Genomic DNA, 23,071 nt, shown 5'->3' on the forward strand with positions numbered 1-23,071 from the left:
GCTGGTGGGGTGCGCTGGGGTTGCTAAAGCCAGCTGAAAAGAGCTGCTGTGCGACTGAATCAAAGATTAAGGAATAAACGGGGAATGGATAAAATCCTGACTCAGAATGCGTGCAACTGGTATGTAGGGGGGAAGGGGCTATTGGGCTCCTTTTATTGGAAAATTTGGTAGATAAACCTCTCCTCACCACCAGGGTGAGAGGTCAGAGGTTTAGGCAAAGTGCATGACGAACCAGGGGCGGTATCTGGAAAGGAAACGGGTGCGGGGACAGATTCCCCAATCTGCACTTGTTTCTGCTGCTCAAGTGCCTTGTCTTTATATTCATGACTTTCTAAAAAGCCACTTGAGGTTTCTCAGCAGAGTGTGCAAGGCTGTGATGAAGCGCACAGGTTTCCCTGTCTTTTCTCTAATTCCATCCCATCAGCCGACCAGCGTGAAGCGAACACTGGCGCCAGGGCTGGACTGGCACAACATTTGTAAACACATTACCATGCCGGAATGAAAAATAATACAATGCCATGCGGCAGGTGTACGTAGGAGGCCTCGGCTTCAAACTGATGAATGGCTACTTGGCCTTTGAATTCGTCACAGCTCCTAAGAACCAAATTGACTGGCTCCCTCCCCCTCCCTCCCCGAAGCTGGTCTTGTTTCCGTGAAATAAACAAGAGCCAGGGTGGGGAAGCTGAAGACTGCAGGGCCACATGGTTGCCATCTTCCCCCCCAAAGTTCTCTCTCCAAGCACGAGGGTTTGATGCTTGTTAACCTTCCCAGTAAAGGGACCCAGGTGGCGCTGTGGGTTAAACCACTGAGCCTAGGGCTTGCTGATCAGAAGGTCAGCGGTTCGAATCCCTGTGATGGGGTGAGCTCCCGTTGCTTGGTCCCAGCTCCTGCCAACCTAGCAATTCGAAAGCACGTCAAAATGCAAGTAGATAAATAGCACGTCAAAATGCAAGTAGATAAATAGGTACAGCGGGAAGGTAAATGGCATTTCCGTGTGCTGCTCTGCTTCGCCAGAAGTGGCTTTGTCATGCTGGCCACATGACCTGGAAGCTAAACGCCGGCTCCCTCGGCCAATAATGCGAGATGAGCGCCGCAACCCCAGAGTCGGTCACGACTGGACCTAATGGTCAGGGGTCCCCTTTACCCCTTTAACCTTCCCAGTAGTGATGTATGGAAGTGAGAGCTGGACCATAAAGAAGGCTGATCGCCGAAGAATTGATGCTTTTGAATTATGGTGCTGGAGGAGACTCTTGAGAGTCCCATGGACTGCAAGAAGATCAAACCTATCCATTCTTAAGGAAATCAGCCCTGAGTGCTCCCTGGAAGGACAGATCGTGAAGCTGAGGCTCCAATACTTTGGCCACCTCATGAGAAGAGAAGAATCCTTGGAAAAGACCCTGATGTTGGGAAAGATTGAGGGCACTAGGAGAAGGGGACGTCAGAGGACAAGATGGTTGGACAGTGTTCTCGAAGCTACAAACGTGAGTCTGACCAAACTGCGGGAGGCAGTGCAAGACAGGAGTGCCTGGCGTGCTATGGTCCGTGGGGTCACGAAGAGTCGGACACGACTAAACGACTAAACAACAACAACAAACCTTTCTTTTACACAAAAGCTACTAACAAGAGAAAATGAGCAGCCTCCCCTGCAAAACGCTCTGTGGATTATGTTGTCTGCAAGATCAGGTCTGCAGCAGGACTACATGGCATCTATACAAGTGGATGCCCACTCGGTTTCCTAAGCATGTCCATAGCTCAGTGATTAGAGCATCTGTTTTGTATGCAAGAGGGTCCCCGGTTCAATCCCCAGCATCTCCAGCTAAGGCTCAGAAAGGCTCTCGGTCTGAAATCCTGGAGAGATGCTGCTAATCAGGGAATTATGAGATTCCTTTTGAAAAAAACAGAAGTCAAGGCCTTAAAAATGTTACAATTCTGTGATTCTATACTGGTTGTAAATGTGTAAGCAAACACTCCCCATTTATCATCATGGAACTGTAGAGATGGAAGGGACCTCACAGGTCATCTAGTCCAACCCCCTGCAATGCAGGAATCTCCCAGGCAGGAGTGTGCATAATCAAAAATGAGAGAAGTCCGCTCACATTTTCCAGTGGGTGGTGTTGTGGCTAGGCTTCTGGGACTCTGCAGTGATCCAGCAAGGGGGCAGAGAGTTGACGCCCCCTTCCGTGTTGTCCCAGCTGCGGGGCCACGCCCAGTGTGGAACCGCTGGCCAATCAGTGCCAGGAGGGGGCAGGGCCATGGGAGATTTAACCTTGACGTGGCTGGGGCAGACCCTCCTCTCTCGCCGGCGGTTAGGTATTGGGTGAGCCTTTGTTTGGATGGAGGGGAGGTTGTAGCCTCCGCCTGCCCCTCCTCAGTAAGGATATCCTGTTAAAGGGATGTGGGGGTGTGAATTCTTTCTGATGTCCGGACATGGGCTAAGGCCATGTCACAACCCCAATGGGGACCCCTCAGAGTGCCCCTATTTGATGTGTGTCATACGGCTCCCCCTATTGGTGGTTTCCCCTTAGATGGACTCCCTGCAGGGGGACGGGAGGTGAGATACAGTCTGGCTTCACCCAATGCCTAAGCCAAACCGCTCACATCTGTAACCAATAAAGTTGTGGCCTATTTGAACCCATAAACCCAAATACTTGTGTCCGTGTGCTTAATTGTCCATTAGAAAACTGCAGGGCACACAACTAGGCTTTTCTCTTATAGCCAGACTTTCTCCTCTGCAGCAAGAAGTCTCGCATGTAGGAAATTTGTATCATACCGGCTGTGCTGAATCAGGGCTAAGGATAAAATCCGCAATGGTGTGGGGGACGGGGGGTGGAGTGTGGTCTACAAAACCCCAAAGCCACCCTTTCCGCTGGATTTCATTATATTTCCTCTCTTTACTTACGACTGAAGAGATATTATCAGTCACATTCAGGTCAGATGCTAACAGCAGCTTGACTATTTTTGGAAGATACTTTGTACAGAGGGTAGGATTAATTATCCACGAATTATGATGGAAACCCCATGGGAGTGGATGTGGCAAGCATATCAGGAGAGCTGCATCCATTGTGAAGGGTGCCATTCAAACAGATGTGGGATTAAGCTTGACAATCACATGCTTTCTTATTAAAAGGCATCTCATCACCCAGCGCTGCATATAAATGGGAACCCCAGCTCATGGCTTTCCATGTGAAGTTTAAATGCTCATTGTGCAAGCAGGAGAGAAAAAAAGTTAAGTAAGAGGGGAAAACATCACTTGCTTGGACAATCTAGATCAGGGTTTTCCAAGTTGTGTGTCATGACATGCTAGTGTGTCGGCTGCAGTGTGTAGGTGTGTTGTGTGAACACTCCTCATGCTCCTCCTGGGGCTGGAAAGGAGTTAGTTTAAACTCCGGTTTGCTAGTAAAACTGAATTGCTGTGTCGTGAAATGTTGCTGCGTGTCTAAAAAAGTGTGTCACCAACATGAAAAGTTTGGAAAGCCCTGATCTAGGTTATTAGGGTCATTTTATCATTTGCCCAATAGCTGCTCAAAACAGGAATAAAGCAAGAAAAAGTCTGTGCAAAAGTACATTTTTCCAGGAAATACAGCCACAGCGTCAGGAATACTCACAAATATCTGAGATTGGGAAGATTCTGGAAGGCATATCTATCAATATACACCAGATGGTTTGCTTTCTCAATTTTTCTGCGGGGGGAAAAGAAAAAAGAAGAAGAAAAACTTCAGTTATAATTTGAATTGTCTCGTATGAGATTCTTTGGCTGGGGAAAGCGACATGATCTGCAAAGGAGTATGGGTGAACCCCAATGTAAGGTCAGCGCAACTGGGGTTAAGCAACTTCATTCGCAAGTGCAGCTTATCTATTGGGTCTGGCTGTTGTGCTGTGCTAAGAACGAGACTCCTCTTTGCGGAATGGCTGCTGCACAAGTGGGCTGCTGTGAGTGGATATCGCCCAATATACCTCTTCACCTAAAAGTTTCTCTTATGTTCTTTAGGTTCTTGGTACCAATTCCCATGCTTGCAGATGGGAATATGACTTGCCCCTTCTAGTCCAGAGAACCACTGACCTGACAGTGCAAGACCATTTATTTACCCTCTCCACAAATATCCCACCCACCCCCCAGGCCACCATTACATTTACACAAATGCATTTGTGATGTGATATAAGCAGTTTGTCCATAGCTGCCAAGTTATCCCTTTTTAAAAGAGATTTTCCCTTATGCTGAATAGGCTTCCTCGCGAGAAAAGGGAAAACTTGGCAGCTATGAGTTTGTCACTCTTCAGCTGTCGTGGGCAGAGGCTGATTAACACAGTTGCTCTCAACGGAAACAGCTTATCACGACTACTACTACACTTGATCTTAGTCAAAAGGCCGAGAAGCTTATCACTTGACTGCTACCACCTCTGATTCCGGTCAATTTGGGTTTCGGGCTGGTCTAGATGTCCCAGTTGCTAGAGGCGTTAGCATTTCCTTAGCAAACTCTCACCCCACTCCAATCATTTCATTCAATACACGTGCCGAACTAAATTGGGGCCATCTTTCACATGAGCATGCCCATTCTTTTAGATTGCCATCTGAGGCCCTGCTTCAGGTGCCACTGCCCTCAATTGTCAACTTTTGGCTTTTTTTTAAAAAAAAATTGGGTTGTTGGTTTTTGTCAGGGGATTGTTGCGGCTACTCTCGAGTAAAGACGCTCCAGTCTGCTCTGTCTTTAAGAGCTTTATTGTGCATACTATTTACAGTGCAGAGACATCAGAAAAAATGACTGCCTAGTCTGATTCAGAACCCGGCAATGGCACTTGTCTGCTTTTGTGCCAGCATAATAGTCTGGGGACCCCAAAACGCCGCCCCCTTGCCCTACGTCTGGGTGCATGACCCAACGTGGGCGCCGGAAGGGGCTGCATTCCTTCTCCTGTCCTTTGGCTGGAGCGTTGCTGAGGCTCCAACACCTTGCTGCGCTGTCCTTCCTCCTCTGGCCAGCTGGGTCAGTACCGAGGCTCTGACACGTCTTGGAGCCCCCTCTCCATTCCGCTCCATTCCTCATTCCCTCCTCCTGACCCGCTTCTAGCGCTGTCACTGGGCAAAGTGCTGGTCAGGATGACTGGGCGAGGGTCCCTGTAGGGAGTCCCCTTGACAGTTTTGTTTTGATTTTATGTATTTGATATTTTGTGTGAACCACCCTGAGACCTTTGGGTATAGGGCTGTATAGAAAATCAATCAATCAATCAATAACAACTGCAGACAATAAAAAGAGAAAGGGCCTTTTCGATGGTGGCCCCCTGCAAACTTGACACATGAGGCTTTCCCCTCCAAAGGCCACACCCCTCACCAGACAGGCTCTACGCTCTCCTTGAGTGCTTTTATCCAACTGGACTGCGACCTTGAATGGTGTATGATAAAGCCTTTTGCTTAGGGTTGCCATATGCCCAGAATTTCCTGGACATACCAGTGGGGAGCAATGTCTGGGCGGAAATCGGAAAAAATGTCCGGGAAAATCTGGACGTATGGCAACAAACCCGTTTGTTCTGAGCTCCTTTTAATTAAGATGCAGAACTTTTAAATGTTTTATATCGCTGCTGGTTTTAAACTGTCCGTTTTCAAAGTGCTTTTAAAAAAAAGCAATTTAAATACATTTTGTATGAGTGCGGTGCTGGCTTCCGAAATGTCTTAACTGCTGCTTTAACTTTAATTGCATTTTATGGGAATTATGTTTTATCCTCTCTTTTTTAAATGGAAGCTGCTTTGAGGGGGCTTTGCCCTAAAAGGCTGCCAAGGAACGTTTGAAGTAAATAAAATGAAAAAGTAATCAAGCCCTGTGTGTGGTCAGGCACCTGTAAGCAGGGGGCATGCAAGACCACATGCAAGACCCACAATTGCCAAAGTAGCGAAGCAATACCCCCCAACATTTCTCCAATGAGAATAGGGACGTCCTAAGGAAAAGTAGGACATTCCGGGATCAAATCAGAAACCAGGACAACTTCTGTACATCCGGGACCGTCCCTGGAAAATAGGGACACTTGGAGGGCCACCGCCTGTTCACTCCTCTACCTTCTGTCCTCAGTCTCTATTATGGGATGGTAGACGCATCCCCTCCCACAGCCCCTTTGTCACGAGTTAGAGAGGGTGGTTACCATAGCTGCCAAGTTATCCCTTTTTTACAGGGATTTTCCCTTATGCTGAATAGGCTTCCTCGCAAGAAAAGCGAAAACTTGGCAGCTATGGTGGTTACCTCTTTCTCCTTTGAAATGCAAACAAAGCCAAAGAAGGAAGTTGAAAGAGTGACACTCTGCCCCACTTCCTCTTTCACCTCTATGTGCTTTTAAATGCTCAGATTAAATTTACAGGATCTTAGTTTTACCTAGATTCCTTGGGAAAGCAACATGTATGCATGCATGTATGTATGTATGTATGTATGTATGTATGTATGTACTACTACTACTACTACTACTAATAATAATAATTTATTATTTATACCCGCCCATCTGGCTGGATTTCCCCAGCCACTCTGGGCGGCTCCCAACAGAATATTAAAAACACAACAAAACATCAAATATTAAAAACTTCCCTAAACAGGGCTGCCTTCAGATGTCTTCTGAAAGTCAGATAGTTGTTTATTTCCTTGACATCTGATGGGAAGGTGTTCTACAGGGCAAGTGTGACTACTAAAAAGGCCCTCTACCAGGGCAGTCTCGAGCAGGTCGTGCGCCCTGGTGCTGAGGGGCAGAGATCGCTCCGGCGCCCCCGCCCTCGCAGGGCGCAGCATGGTTTCCACGCGGCTTCACTGCGCGGCGCCCTGCCTACCGGCCCGGCGCCCTGGCACACCGCACCACCGGGGGTCTACCTAGAGCCGGCCCTGCCCTCTACCAGGTTCCCTGTAACTTCGCTTCTCGCAGGGAGGGAACCGCCAGAAGGCTCTCGGCGCTGGACCTCAGTGTCCAGGCTAAATGATGGGGGTGAAGGCGCTCCTTCAGGTATACTGGACCGCAGCCGTTTAGGGCTTTAAAGGTCAGCACCAACACTTTGAATTGTGCTCAGAAACGTACTGGGAGCCAATGTAGGTCTTTCAGGACCAGTGTTATATGGTCTCAGCGGCCACTTCCAGTCACCAAACACATTCTTTCTGTCTCTTGGAAGTGGGGCTGATCCAGGGGAAAGGGCGAGGGAAGTGACCAAAAGGGGTGGTACCTACAGGGAAAAAAAAATCAAATGTGCTCATGAACCTAAAAAGGTTGGCAACCCTGCAATAGCCAATTCACACAGTAGTAGAAGAAGAAGAGTTTCGATTTGATATCCCGCTTTATCACTACCCTAAGGAGTCTCAAAGCGGCTAACAATCTCCTTTTCCCCTCCTCCCCCACAACAAACACTCTGTGAGGTGAGTGAGGCTGAGAGACTTCAGAGAAGTGTGACCAGCCCAAGGTCACCCAGCAGCTGGAAGTGGAGGAGCGGAGACGCGAACCCGGTTCCCCAGATTACGAGTCTACCGCTCTTAACCACTACACCACACTGGCTCCCAGTACATTGAGCACAATCACCATTGACGTCCAGTAGGATGAGGCTGAAGACTTGTCTTGATGAGCCAATGCAGAAGGAAAGAAAGACACACAGAGAAAAACTAGTCCTAGATCCATTTTGTCCCCATGGAACCACCATGTTGCATTTTATGGTTGGTCCACCATTATCTTGTAATGCCCCAGCCCTCCAATTCCATTTATTGACTTACATTTCATAGAGCTTTGGAAGGTTGGAGAACACGTTCGATTCTATAGTTCCCAAGGCATCATTCTGAGAGATTTCTCTGTCAAGAAAAAAAGAAACATCAGCCAAGGTGGCCTCGCTGTTTATCAGAAGCGCCAACATTACAAATGTACGTGAAAAATGAAGGGAATAACTTAAAAACATTGCCGGCATCGAGGGATCCATAAATCCTGGACTACAGCCCATTGAAACACAAAGCTGGCTTAAAAGAAAAGAATATTTGTAAGAACCTGTTGCAGGAATAGAGGATGGAGGGGTGTGGGGGCGGGGAGGGGAGGAAAAATACTCCAGCACCTTAAAGCGTGTATCAAACATCTCCAGGAGTTTGCAGGATGGAATCCAGCAGTCAAGTGAAGGTGGAAGATCACACTTTTTTCCTGCCCCCCCCCTCTACTGAAAACTGAGGATATTCTAATAATTGCTATTTGACTTTATGAGCTGGTGCCCAAGTTTGTTTCTCCCTTCCTCGCCCCATCCGTTTCTCTCTTTTGTGTCATGTTTATTAGACTTTAAGCCTGCAGGTAGGGACTGTCTTATTTTAATTTATTGCATGTAAGTTACCCTGGGAGTCTTTTTGGCTGAGGAACAGGATACAAATGCAATAGATAGATAGATAGATAGATAGACAGACAGATGATAGATAGATACCTGAAAAATGAGCACATCAGGAAAATGAATCTCTTTGTTGTGATTATCCCATTTGGACCATGCCAGAAGAGAGAGTCAGCCAGGAGAGGGCCTGCTGCTTTCTTTTAGAAAGAGCATTAGCTAGTTGTTTCTATGACAAAAGCCCTTCCGGCATCGCCAGAGAGGGAGGTTGCAGGCAGTCACGACCCTTTCACGTGCCGGGGGGATGGCTGCCATCCCTCCAGCTATTGGCCGAGTCCCGGACGCGTCACCCCCGGCGTGACCAATCCGGACGCGTCGGGGGCATGGCTTGCGTCCTTAAATGCGAGCGCGCGGCCGGGGCTCTGTCTCTTTGTTCCTGCCCCCAGCCGCTTCGGATCTTCTCCCGCCCACCCTCCCTTTAGGCAGGCTTCTCTGTTGACTTTGCTATGGACTTCGGTTGGTCGCCGTTGAGGGGCCTGCTAGGACTTTTTCCACCTGGCAAATTGGCTCTGGCCTTGTGGTTTTCGCCTACCTCATAGCAACTCGTCACAACTTTGGTTTTGGCGGTTAGGCATTGGATTATCTCAGAAAGGTCTCTGGTGGGGGGGGAGGTTGCTGCCATCACCTCCCCCAAAATGCTGAGGGGTACTTCCTTAAGGAGTCCGGGAGCGTGGCCATGTCCGAAGCCGTGGAAGGTGAGGGCCGAAGGCACGCCCTCTACCGGTGGCCCCAGGGTGAGTTCCTAGTGGATCCGCATCGCAGGACTCACCCAATGGTGGTTAACCCTTCTCAGACTGCCAGCACAACGGGCTGGCGTCGGGTATAGTCGGTTAGATCCAATGCCTAATGCCAATACCTCTCTACAATCCGTAATCAATAAAGTTGTGGCCTTTTTATGCCCATTAACCTCAATTCACTGTGTCTTGTGTTTTTATTCATTCGGGGAAGGTCGGGGTTTCGCCACGCAACATGGCCAACTCTTTAGTCATGTAAGAAGAACGCTTAACAGCTTGGCTAGGGCCATTAATTTAACAAAGAGACTGGTTTAACCACTTCATCACTTCTACTGAAGAACCCCATCTTATAAAACCGCAGCCCTAGAGGGGACCCAAAGATAGTATCCAAAATCAACCAACCCCATACCCCCAAATCCTATAACAACATATTAACTGAAAAGTAGTGCTGGGTTGAAGTTTCTAGCACATTCAAGGGATGGGCGAAAACCTTTTCCAAAGTTTGCAAAAAAAAAAAAAAATCTTCAAGGAGAGGAAGTTCTAGCATGTCCTCCTCCTCCTCCTCCTCCTCCTCCTCCTCCTCCTCCTCCTCGTCGCTGAGCACTGACAATACTCCCAAAATGGCCCATGGCAGCACCCATCCTTCCCATGGGGCATTCTGTCAAAGGAAGTTGCCTTATACTGACTCAGATCAATGGACCACCTAGCTCAGTATAGTCTATGCTGATTGGTTTCAGGCAGGGTTCTCTCCCAACTCTACTTGGGGATGGGAAATGGCCCTATGATCTTCAACAGGCAAAACAGATGCTCTGCCACTGAGCTACGGCTCTTCCCTCCTTGTCAAAGAGCTCTGAAGCTGGGCTTCAGAAGGAGAAGCAAGCCACCCTCAGCCACCGTGTTGGGTCCTACCCCCACCCCAAGGTGCTGCGAGGCAGAGGCACATATCTCAATTAACCTTATAAACCACATCAACAGTGAATGGAAAATGCAAAACAACTCACGACCCAACATTAACAACCCTGTGTTTAAATTCCCCACTCACGTCAAGAAATACCATTAAGTGGAAGTTCTATTGCTAATTCCACTACATTACACATTATGATGAAACGGGTAACAGCAGGTGCTTTTACAGCAACACAGTATATATCAAGGTTTTTTTGTTTCATTTTAAAAAATAAATCCTGAATGGTAAATTAAACAAAACTTAAACACACACACACACACACAGTCTAGCTACGATAAAATAAGAATAAAAATGTGTCTTTTATGTTTATGATCTGTCTCCTGCAATTCACCCAAGCTAAGCAAGCGGAAGCAGCTCTTGCTTCCTTGAATACAAACCCCCCTTAAAGGGATCATTTATTATTTCAAGCTATGCTAGGTTTCAAGTAATTATCATCTTTATCTAGTAGGAGTGAGGGAGGAAGGAAAAGAGGGAAGCACGGGGAGAGCAGGGTGGGATGCGGTTTCTAGAAGGCTTTGCAACTAGAATCATAGAATCATAGAGTTGGAAGAGACCACAAGGGCCATCCAGTCCAACCCCCTGCCAAGCAGGAAACACCACCAAAGCATTCTTGACATATGCCTGTCAAGCCTCTGCTTAAAGACCTCCAAAGAAGGAGACTCCACCACACTCCTTGGTAGCAAATTCCACTGCCGAACAGCTCTTACTGTCAGGAAGTTCTTCCTAATGTTTAGGTGGAATCTTCTTTCTTGTAGCTTGAATCCATTGCTCCGTGTCCGCTTCTCTGGAGCAGCAGAAAACAATCTTTCTGCAGAAAACTGTGGGGTTTGGTTTAAACGTGAGTAGAACTCTGCGTGCTCTCAGATCAAAATCCTCCACCCCACTAGAGCAAATTCTTTGCCAAGAAAAGCAACACCCTTTCAACTGTCACAGTTTTGTGGTAGAGCCCCATCATCGCTCCAAGGCTTATCATTCTAAAATGATAAGAAGAGACCCATCTAGTCCAGCATCAAAGTTCTCACAGTGGCCAACCGGATGCCAGTGGTTAAGACCACAGGCAGGACATCAGTGCAAGAGCACTCCCCCCTCCTGTTATTCCCAACAACTGGCATTCAGAAACAATGCATTTCCATGGCCTGCTCCCCACTCCGTCCCTTTTTTCTTAGGGTCCCTGCTTCTTCTCTTGGCACATGGTGTCAGTATACCCTTCTCTCTATCTTTCCTAGCTCTGCACAACTTTCCTTTCCTTGATTTCTCCAGTCTTCTCCCTTCTCTCCCTCAACTCTTTGTCACATCGGCACTGAGTAGGTAAGCAATGCCTCCATCCGATAGATGTGGCTGTTCCTATCCTTAGCATCTAGCAAAAGAAAAAGAGTTTGGATTTGATATCCCGCTTTCTCACAACCCGAAGGAGTCTCAAAGCGGCTAACATTCTCCTTTCCCTTCCTCCCCCACAACAAACACTCTGTGAGGTGAGTGGGGCTGAGAGACTTCAAAGAAGTGTGACTAGCCCAAGGTCACCCAGCAGCTGCGTGTGGAGGAGCGGAGACACGAACCCGGTTCCCCAGATTACGAGTCTACCACTCTTAACCACTACAGCACACTGGCTCTCTTTAACCCTTTGCTATGGTCCTGATCCAAATTAGGGAAGCTGCTGCTGAAATCCACATTAGAAAATCAGGCCCAATCACTTCAATGGAAGATGCCACCCCACACATCCAAACTGCAGGAGCGATCGGAAGCTATGAGTTGTTTGCAACCCTTTGCACTTCAGTGGGGAGGAATGGCAGCTGTCAGGCTCGCAGAGTGGTAAAAGGGAGATGGAGGGGGTAGCGAGTCTCATTTGCCACTTAACAAACTAATTTATAGCAACCTCCCACACCAAACTTAGAATTTGTGGCGGTCCTGCCTCTTGCCAGCTGAATCGGAATGTGCAGCAACTCCATGTTTAACACACCCCTCCCAACAAAAACCCTCTTGTGGCTAAGGTGTTGTTGCTGTTGTTGTTACATTCGCTGGTTCAGAAGATGTAGATAATTTAAAGAACTTGAAAAATGAAAGGAACATAATTGGGGTGGCGGTGGCAGCAAGGGAGAAAATAAAACTATGCCTCATTGACCATTGCATTCCTCCAGACTTGATCGTAATGCGTTATCTGTTAGTTTCCAAAAGCTCAACATTTTTTCATCCACCCTCCACAGATACCCTGCATTGTCTTTTTCGGTGCGTGACCCAAGCATTGCCATAGCAACTGGTCTCCCAATTAGCCTTCAGCTGGTCACAATCGATACGATTAGACAAGGTCAGCTTCAGAACCAATACTATGGATTTTGTTAAAAGGCCATGGCAGGTCAGAAATAGCCAGGAGAAAAGGAGAGGGCAACCTAATAACTCGGCCCTCCAGATGTTTTTTGGCTTACAACTCCCATGATCCCTAGCTAGGAGGACCAGTGGTCAGGGATGATGGGAATTGTAGTCTCAAAACATCTGGAGGGCTGAGTTTGAGGAAGCCTGATCTAGCAGAGTGTATTTGGTCATCTACATTTTCATAGAATCATAGAATCACAGAATCATAGAGTTGGAAGAGACCACAAGGGCCATCCAGTCCAACCCCCTGCCAAGCAGGAAACGCCATCAAAGCATTCTTGACATATGCCTGTCAAGCCTCTGCTTAAAGACCTCCAAAGAAGGAGACTCCACCACACTCCTTGGCAGCAAATCCCACTGTTGAACAGCTTTTTGAGTTGCCTGAACCCTTATAAGCAAATTCTTCTAATCCTGCTGTTTCTCTGCATCCAAGGGTAGGCTACAGTAGCTGGAATCGATGATCTCCCTTTAAAGAGAAGTCAGCTGCAGCTATTTTGGGGTGTCCGTTTTGCAGGTGAAGGATAAGGAACCTGTAGCCCTCCGAACGTTGTTGTGCTACAACACCCATCACCAGAGTCCAACATTTGGAAGACTGCAGCATCCCACTCATCCCCAGTGCTGGTGCTGGTTGGCTCCCATAGAGGTTTTTTTTTTTTTTTGAGGGGGCAGGTCATTGGGGACTGCAAAGCAGAGACACAGCTGAGAAGTGAGGAATCCCTGCCCTTGTGGCTCAGACACAAAATCAGAGGACTGGTTCAGCCAGGGGTGTAGTGGTCTGGGGTCGAAAACTGAAGACATAAGGTGTTTCAGTTTCAAGGGAATAGTGTGCATGTTCTGTGATCTGCAATGGAACTCCAAGGAAAACACAACTTAAGTCACTCCGAAATAGGATATTGGTGCACTCCAAATTATTTGTCCATGTGCATGACTAGAAAATCGTAGATCTCTCTGAAAGGCATCAAGTGGAGATCTGCATTGATGGTTGTAATGCATCCCTATTTATAATTATTAGAAGGGGCAGAGCTGAGAGGGGTTGCGGCTGTGGCTATCACAAAGGGCCCCTGAACATCTGAATTTGCCACTACAATACTGGGTTCAGCCCTTGCTCCCATGGTGTCTGACTGTCCACCACATTGCATTCCTACGCAATCATCATACATAATTCTAGTTACAGGTAGGTAGCCGTGTTGGTCTGAGTCGAAACAAAATAAAAAAAAAATCCTTCAGTAGTATCCTTAAAGCTCATACCAAAATAAAAACATAGTTGGTCTTTAAGGTGCTACTGAAGGAATTTTTTTATTTTGTATCATACATAATAACATCGAAACTAGAAGTGGTGTGCCTTGTTCTAGGGGGTTAAAGCCGATCGGTGCTGCTCTCCTACCTACTTTCCTCCTCAATTGATGGAGAATGGTCTGTAAAAAGTAGAAAGATTGTATCCAACTGAGCCATACTCAAGAGACGACCCCTCGAAAGCAACGGATGCAACTGCATTAATTTCAATGGGTCTATTCTGACTAAGTTTGGATACAACCCATGATCTTTGGCACAACACTAGATTGTAGATACAGCGTTCAAAATTTGAACAATCACCAGAAAGCTTGTTATGGACAAAATGTGCCCATATTTCTTGTTGCTGTGTGCCAGAAACGTAATTGCACTGAACAACACTGACCTTTATATACCTTACACTCCACAAAGGATGTACTTAGGTATCATTTTGATAAACTCAGAGGATTAATGTGCTCTCTCTCCTTTGATATCTTGCAAACTACATCACCGCCAACTTCATCTCCTGCCACTGTATTGCTGAAGAGCAACACTTCCCGTCATGTTCAATACTTAAGATAATTAAAACAATGTGACTTCATGATCATTATGTAGCTTCCATTGCATGCTGAAAACACTCCTCTTTACCTGGCCTTTGATGCTGAGAGAGACTGATTTTAGGACCCACCCTATTCTTCGGATTGTAAATATTGTACGTTTATATTTCTCTAAGCCACTTTGGGATTTTACCTCAAGGAAGCGGAGACCACGATCCAAGAATGTATAAGCTCCATTTTTACAGAGCACAGCTCCTGGTCCATCATAGCTGCCAAGTTTTCCCTTTTCTCGCGAGGAAGCCTATTCAGCATAAGGGAAAATCCCTTAAAAAAAGGGATAACTTGGCAGCTATGTGGTCCATTCATTCAAAAAGTTTTCAAACAAGCCAAGCGAAAGCTTTGCTCTTTGATAGCAGCTGTGAGTTATTGGCAGGCATGACAAATGATCAGCTCCATTTTTTAAAACTATTACTTCTTCAAGGAGCTGTAAGGGTATCACAATAGTCAAGGTCTCTCCTACTGATAGGCCTTGGCAAGAGAAAGCGAGCTGCCAGATGTTCCACTTGCAGGCCAGAAGAGGGATGGGAAAAAGGAAACAAACAAGACACCTAAGCAATGCTATTGGACCACTGTGGATTTCAGAAGTCACACACAAGGCCTTGCATTGCCAAGATTTGGCTTCATGACAGCAAAGCTGTGCCAGCTGCGCTCCCACAAAAGACAACAGGCCCCCTTTCTTCCACGGCCAAGTTTTCTTTGGCAGGGTCAGCACAATTTTTGCAGGAATCTACTCCGGTGAAACTCGCTAGATGACAGATTAGGCTCCGTGTTGCAATGTCCAGATGATGTAGCAAAGTTTTCTGACTGGTTGAGTCAAATCTCTATTGTAGTCTGGCTGGGTCTGGGGTGTGTGCATGAAAGCAATTCCCATTCTACCCTACATTTGTTACAATCAGTACTGCTTCGGCTCATCTTTCGCTGCAACCTACATCATTCGTTTTGCTGTCCGCTATGGCCAAGGCAAATTGAATTGATTATGCAATTCATGACATAATTAATTTCAGCACAATGGACGGGAAATGCCAAAAACATTGCAGAAAACAACATATCTATTTACATAACGTGTGCAGACTAAAATACCTATGATACTGAACACCACTCCTATTCCTTCAGTAGCACCTTAAAGACCAACTAAGTTTTTATTTTGGTATGAGCTTTCGTGTGCATGCACACTTCTTCAGATACCTATGGTATCTGAAGAAGTGTGCATGCACACGAAAGCTCATACCAAAATAAAAACTTAGTTGGTCTTTAAGGTGCTACTGAAGGAATTTTTTTATTTTACTTCGATCCAGACCAACACGGCTACCTACCTGTAACCACTCCTATTCATTTGTATGCTTTCCACTCCTGACTTTGGATGTGCATGAGAATTGCAGCAATTTCTGCTCCTGTTTCCATTTGCGATGGAATCCTCTAACACTCCTGCTCGCAGCCAATGACAATGTGATTGGAGGACACAAACCTGACTGGCGTTTCCCAGAAAAGTTGGAGTGCTAGCCCTACAAGACAAAGACAGAGAGGGGGAACCAGTGGCCCTCCAGATGTTGGAGTACAAACCCTATCATCCCTAACCATTGGCCATGGTGCCTGATGCTGAAGGGTGCTGATAGCCCAAGCAACAGCAGGAGAACCATGGATTCCCCATCCTTTAACTAAGGGCATAGCTGTGCACCTGCAATGAGACCATCTTTCTGCCTCCAAGAGACTGCCTATTGAGCAACTAGGAATTAGAAGCAATGTCCTTGTATATCGGGGTGAGGAAAGATAGCCAAATAGATGGTGGAAATGGCACCCAAGGAGCCCAGTCAACTGTTATGGAAGCCGCAAACCTTGCAGCTCAAATATCAGGGCCTGAAGGCTCTGCAAAAGTGACAGATTTCTGAGGTTTGCTGGATGGGTGCTCTCCTTCAAGGAGATCCTATGTTCAAGGTCTGGGCATCTAGCCAGAGGAAAAACCTGGCTGTGTCTCACACCTCCGGTTCCTGATGGAAGCAGAGCTTACAGCAAAATCTCTGATCAAGAAGAGCAGAAATGAGTCCAACCCCTTGGTTTTGGGCCCTTTGCCCTGGTCTGGGGAAACTGCTCTTAGACCCCCAACTCCCATCAGTCTCAGGCAGCATGGCCAAGGTCCAGGAATGTTGGGAGTTGGACTCCAGCAACATATGGAAGGCAACCAACCGGTTCCCCATTCACATTTCACCCTCTTCCCTGGAGACATTGAGAAAGGGTCAAAATGCCTGGAATGTCAGGTCAAGCCCTGAGACCTGGCAATCTTTCTCCCACCTAAATTTGGAACATCATTTCTCCATCATTTTCCCTACTGCGAAAAGATCAGTTCTTTTTTCTAGGGGTGGGAGAGAGGGGAGCATCTTTACTGCACGAGAGTGCCAAATCCACTTTAATTTGCACCGCCTGAATTATCTGGTATGTGACTGAATTCCACCTGCTAAATAGCGACAGTCTGAAAGTGCCTCCGATCTGCACCTCGCATACCAATGTGCAGCGGCTTAGTTATTCACAAGCTTTAACCGTATCTGAAAACAATGTGCAGATCTCGTTACATTTATGCAGATCCGCACCCTGTGGAATGATAGGCTCGAATCTTTTACCAATGCAAAAACTTTTCCCTCTGTGGAAAATATGTTTTTTTCTCTCCCCCTACAAAATTCAGCACAATGACGTTTTTCCATTAAGCTCTCTCTTCAGTCGATAGGCCCTGCAGATGGGTCCTCGAGAGCCTGTTTGAAGTCATCCATTCCCTTCTCACAGGCATGAAATTTTTAATTCACTAAACTTCTGCAGTGAATATATCCATTGTGGGAATTTCTCTCCCCGCTAGCTTCGTGCTAACACAGTGTGCCGCATGTGTATTGAAGTATCTAATTTGTATACTCTAGGAAAAATACATTTTACCACATGGAGGCATCGCATTACTAATAGCCATTTCCTTTAAATAGCCTACCGTTGACTTTAATCTTGGGTTTTTGTGTGTGTGTGATATTGCGGGGCAGGGGGAAGGCAGGTGGAAGAATCTCATACAAGGGGGTCTCCTTTTTTATATGCAAATATATAACTTGATTATATAGTTTGTGCCCCTGCATTATCATGAATATTTCCAATGAATGTTTTATGGGTTATATTTTTGATTTGTGAGCCATTTCACATTTCATTGCTGCTTCTCATCTGCAGACGCCACCGATGCTGATTGGTCTCGTTTGCATATTCATCAACCCCCTATTTTCATCGCTGCCGTGCTTTAAACTGTTTCCCCACAGAGTTTCCGCAGCACATCGCTATATTTTCAAATGATAGCCACTTCCCCTCTTTAGCATTGTGTTTCTTCTGCTCTTTCGCTAACAGTGTTTGTCAGTTTTGTCACCAGCTTCCTCCCTCGTCAACACCCCCTCTTTCGCACTTTATACAAGGCAGACATATGGTTTCTGCAGGTAACAAGCGACAATAGAAACAGTTTACAGGTGGGCTCAGCAGTCATCTTCATGCTTCCATGAGCCCTGCTGGGAGCCAAGGGATTTGCAGCAAAAATGAACAAGCCAGTACAGTGGTACCTCTACTTACGAATTTAATGCGTTCCGAACGCACATTCGTAAGCCGGAAAAAATTGTAAGTCGAATCCCATAGGAATGCATTGGGAGGAAAAATGCATAAGTCGAAGCAACCCTATCTAAAAATTTGTAAGTAGAAAAAATCCTATCTAAACCGCATCCAAGATGGCGGACGGAGCTCCGTTCGTAAGTAGAAACATTCGTAAGTAGAGGTACCACTGTATTGGACTGCAAGGGTGACTTGCAGGGTGGAAATGGCAGGAACATAGTAAGCTGCCTTTGGTCCACCTAGTTCAATGCTGTCTACACTAACTGGCAGTGGCTCTCCAGGATTTCAGACTCTGTCCTCTCTTAGTCTTTCCTGGAGATGCCGGGAATTGAACCTGGGATGTTCTGCATGCAGTGCAGGTACTCTACTACTGAGTTACATTTTGGAATCACAGCTGCCCATGGAGCTACAGGTCAGTTCTGTGTCCAGGGTAGCTGTCTAACATCTCCATCTGGTGGGGGCAGAGCCAAGTTCGCCCTCATGGCTGGAAGAGTGGTGGGGTACTCTCCGCAAGAAATAGTGCTGCTTACTCTGAGCTATACATATTCCACTCTTTATTTACATATGTACAAAAGCAGTAGACATCATTCAGCCATCTGTAATGTCGGATTCAGATCCAGGAAGTAACTTTTGGCGGCTTTTTCTCCAGCATAAAAGCTTAGGGAGCCCAGGGCCTGCAAGACGGAGCTGTTCCGCCTAGCCTTTGGGTTTTGATTTGGGCCGTTTTAAAATGAGGCTGCATTTTAAAGCAATTTTTAAATCTAAATTGCATTTTAATCTGCATTTTAATCAATTGTTTTTCCTTCTTTTGCGTTTTATTGTTACTTTATTGATGTCAGCCACCCTGAGCCCAGCTCTCACTGGGGAGGGCAGGGTATAAAAAAATTATTATTATTATTATTATTATTATTATTATTATTATTATTATTTCCCGCCTCTGTGTTCTACGTTTCAACTCCTGCCTCTCCCTTGCTGGACCTGCGTAGCCGCCCCCCCTCTGTTCCCGAGCTGGTGGAGTGGTGTTGGGGCTCCAGCTCAGCATCAGTGAGCCCCTTCACTCCGTGGTTTCTTCCTGCCACCCCCTCCCCTTCTCCTTCTGCCATTTCCTGTCCTTCTCCTCCCAGCTGTTCCTGCCCAGCCTCCTCCTCCCTCTCTCCCCTCATGGTGTTGCTGGGCATTGCCATGACAATGGCCCAACCTCCACAACTGAACTTTTTTGTCGTTTAGTCGTGTCCGACTCTTCGTGACCCCATGGACCATAGCACGCCAGGCACTCCTGTCTTGCACTGCCTCCCGCAGTTTCGTCAAACTCATGTTCGTAGCTTCAAGAACACTGTCCAACCATCTCGTCCTCTGTCGTCCCCTTCTCCTAGTGCCCTCAATCTTTCCCAACATCAGGGTCTTTTTCAGGGAGTCTTCTCTTCTCATGAGGTGGCCAAAGTATTGGAGCCTCAGCTTCAGGATCTGCCCTTCCAGGGAGCACTCAGGGCTGATTTCCTTCAGAATGGATAGGTTTGATCTTCTTGCAGTCCATGGGACTCTCAAGAGTCTCCTCCAGCACCATAATTCAAAAGCATCAATTCTTCGGCGATCAGCCTTCTTTGTGGTCCAGCTCTCACTTCCATACCTCACTACTTGGAAAACCATAGCTTTTACTATACGGAACTATAGTTCCACAACTGAACTAGTATCAGTCTTTGCCAAGGACAAAAGATGAGGCTTGCTAGATCAGGCCAGTGGCCCATCTAGTCCAGCATCCTGGACCAGATGCCTATAGGAAACCTGCAAGCAGGCAGGACCAGGGTGCGAGAGCACTCAACCCTCCTGAGGTTCTCAGTAACCAGTTCTAAGTGACCGTCATGCAACGTACGTAAGAGAGGCACGGTGCCAGCAGTGGGGCGGCAATGAGGGGGACAAAATGGGACACGCCACCCCTGAATTAATGGAGGACTGCAGGTTCAGCGTCAGCACATGCTTAAGACAGCTGCCAGTGTATGCATGGCCTGCCCCGGACCCTTCACAATGGACAGTTGGATCGGTGAGTCTCTATTTAAAACTTCCCATTGCAACTACCTTGAGTGCCCAAGAACTGCTAGGTTGGCAGGAGCTGGGACAGGGCAATGGGAGCTCACTCCGTCGTAGGGATTTGAACTGCTGACCTTCTGATCGGCAAGCCCAAGAGGCTCAGTGGTTTAGACCACAGCGCCACCCGCATGAAGAGAACCAGCCCTTAAGTCGCCTTACAAATCCTGCTCTTCTCTTGTGATCTCTTACTCCGTTTGCTTCTTAAGTGCCCACCAATCAACTCCTTGTTGGAAAACCTATTTCATAAGGATGCACAGATGTAATTGTGGCAACGTCGCTTTGGGAGACTGGCTTTGCAAACTCTCCTTCACTCCTCCCCCCCCCCTCCTTAAGTGAATGAAGAGGAGGCTCCAATGGGAGCGGTAAGCTGATAGCTTAATTAAAGCACAGTGCAGGTCTAGGGAAGGAGGGGGGGGGAACAACCCCAAACCAAAAATAGCCTCATAAATCATTCTATAAACTAAATGTAATGAGTGAATATGGAGGTACATACATTTTTTCAACTTCATCGAGTCCCAAGAAAGCTCCTTTCGGTATGATTCTTATTTTGGTGAGAAAAAATATCCTGAAAACACAAGGGGGGGGGAACAAAACATATTTATGTATTAAGCATAGCTTGATAAGTAATTAGTACAGTTCACGTTTTGGACAAAGAGAATTAAAATTCCATGCCAAGACAATGTTAAACTTCATAGGAACACATTTCAACGCCAACTTTCTCATTCCCCCCGTTTCCCCCCAAAATTACTTCAGCATGGGCTTGTATTCCCAGAGTGATGTAGTTGATGTACTGCTGGGTGAGCACAAGGGAAGGCCAGGGATGGGAGACAATTTCTCTTCAATTTGCATTTGAAGGCGACTCTGCTTAATCCACTCTCTCCAAAATAATACACAGTATGTGGAATGAAACACAGCCACCAATCAAAATTCACTTTTTTGTTTTTGAATTTTGCGGAGCACTTCTCCAGTTGACCAATGTGTACGAAACTTCATACGATTTAAAGTGTGCATAGATGTGCCTATATATTGGGGAAAATAACACCATATGGATTATATTAGGAAATAATGCTTTGCAAAATGCAAAACTGTATACAAAAATATGTATATTAGGAGAAAGTCACATTAAGATGCTGATGAATTTTCATGAGGACTTAATTCTCCGCCCCCACTTTCCAAACCAATGCATAAAGACCGATGGACAGCTGAAGATTGAAAAAATTAGTAAGTGAAATAGATGGATTCCCCCATCCCTGTCCCCAGCACACAGGCATAGCTGCCAAGTTTCCCGTATTCCCCGGGAAACCCCCATTTTTCGAGCCGTTCCCAGCTGAAAAAACAGATTTTTTTGTTTCCCCCCAGTTTATTTACTGGTCGGGGGAGGCTCCTTCTGCACATGTCTGGAGTCTCTGGACATGCACAGAAATGATTTCTGGCGCGGCGGCCATTTTGGAACTGGGCGGAGCATGCTCAGAAGCGACATTTGATGCTGCTCTGCCCAGTTCCAAAATGGCCACAGCGCGACTTCCGGCACGGCGGCCATTTTGGAATTGGGCAGAGCAGCATCAAAAGTCACTTCTGAGCATTCTCCGCCCAGTTCCAAAATGGCGGCAGCGCTACTTCCGGTCTGCCGGTCCCTTATTTTTCCGGCAGGAACTTGGCAGGTATGCACACAGGACAGGTCCCTTGTCTGAAACATTGGATAGCTGCTGCCAGTCAGTGCAGACCTTGCTGAGCTAGATGGGCCAATGGAGTGATTTGCTAGAAGGCAGCATTTTAGGACAGCTGTGTTTCAGGAAATGCAAATTAGGAAACGTTGTGAGTATCATGGAGGTGCCATGGAGAGGACGGTTGGATCCATGTGGAGCTTAAGGAGCTGGATGTAGATGACACGAGAGAGTGTTCTTGTGGGATGGGAGAAGTGAAGTCAGGACCCCAAGAAGTGTCTAAGCCTGAGGAAGAGGTCAGAAGCCCAAAGAATGGAGATCTGGGTCTAGGGAAGGGACCAAGCAGGTTGGCAGAGGAGTGTTATGCCCCTATGGCACTGGGCACTCTGATCAGACACCTCTTGCTGTGGAGAAACTGCCAGGGCCTCCTCCTACCAATGAGCAGCCTCTTCAGGAGGAGGAGGCAAATTAAGAGTAAATTCGATGCTGACCTTGCTCCAACCCCACCTGCAAGGAGATGTTAGCGCTGGCGCAAACAGACATCACAAGCCCAACCTACTCAAAGAAGTGTCCTTTTGCTTGCCCGGTCCTGAGACTGGCCACTAACTGCTGTGCCCACTCTGTCCTTGAAAAGGAAATAGCAGGGACCATGGTACTTGTGGGATCAATGTCTTAGTTTATGGCAGGGGTTCCCAACAAAATTTTCTCGAGGACCCCTCGTCGAGCCGCTATTGTGACATGGACCCCCATTAATTCCTAATCCTGAAATTAAAAAGTGAGAGCCAAATTAAGAGTCTTTTTATATTTTATATTTTTAACCAGCGGTCCATTTTTAACTACGCGAACTGTAGCTTCCACGGAAAACAACGCTTTGTTTACTAACACTACTGTTTTGCAAAGAGGCAGCGTGTGCCAGGGAGGAGGGAGGGGAATGGAGAAGACAGGGTACCTGCGCAGTAGTGCACAAATGAAGCCGACACGCGCAAAGCATCTTGGGGAGGTGAGCGTTAGTAGAATGCGCGCGCTGCCTCTTTGCAAAACAGTAGTGTTTGTGAAGCGCCACCTAACGACATACAGCAGAACTACTGCCTCTATCTAATTCTAGTTTTGCGCTAGACTCTGCTCATGCAGGAAGCGGCCAAAACAAAAAATCTGTTATCATACGAAATATATTTAATATATTTTTTATTCTAATAGCATCTTGCGGACCCCTCTGGCATAGCTCGCGGACCCCTGGGGGTCCGCGAACCACCTGTTGGGAACCACTGGTTTATGGGATCAATGCCTTAGTTTGCACTTAGCCTCTTACATACCTGCTGTGCCTTGCCTAGATACCAATCTGATTTGTGCATTAAAGTTTGATGTTGAGTTCTTCGGGCATAGTGAAGGCCAGGA

General features: G+C 46.9%; 1 protein-coding gene across 1 annotated transcript in view; it reads right to left on the bottom strand.

Moving 5' to 3' along the window:
* FSHR (follicle stimulating hormone receptor) overlaps positions 1-23,071 on the bottom strand; it is a 92,535-nt gene that overhangs the window by 31,197 nt on the left and 38,267 nt on the right. Inside the window, exons 2-4 of the mRNA XM_035110488.3 lie at positions 20,506-20,577; positions 7,718-7,792; positions 3,606-3,680 (exon numbers count right to left, since the gene is read on the bottom strand). Coding sequence (XP_034966379.3) covers positions 3,606-3,680; positions 7,718-7,792; positions 20,506-20,577 — 222 coding nt within the window. The remainder of the gene's footprint in view (positions 1-3,605; positions 3,681-7,717; positions 7,793-20,505; positions 20,578-23,071) is intronic.

This window comes from Zootoca vivipara, chromosome 3 (assembly GCF_965207765.1).
Source record: "Zootoca vivipara chromosome 3, rZooViv2.hap1.1, whole genome shotgun sequence".
NCBI classification, from domain to species: domain Eukaryota; kingdom Metazoa; phylum Chordata; class Lepidosauria; order Squamata; family Lacertidae; genus Zootoca; species Zootoca vivipara.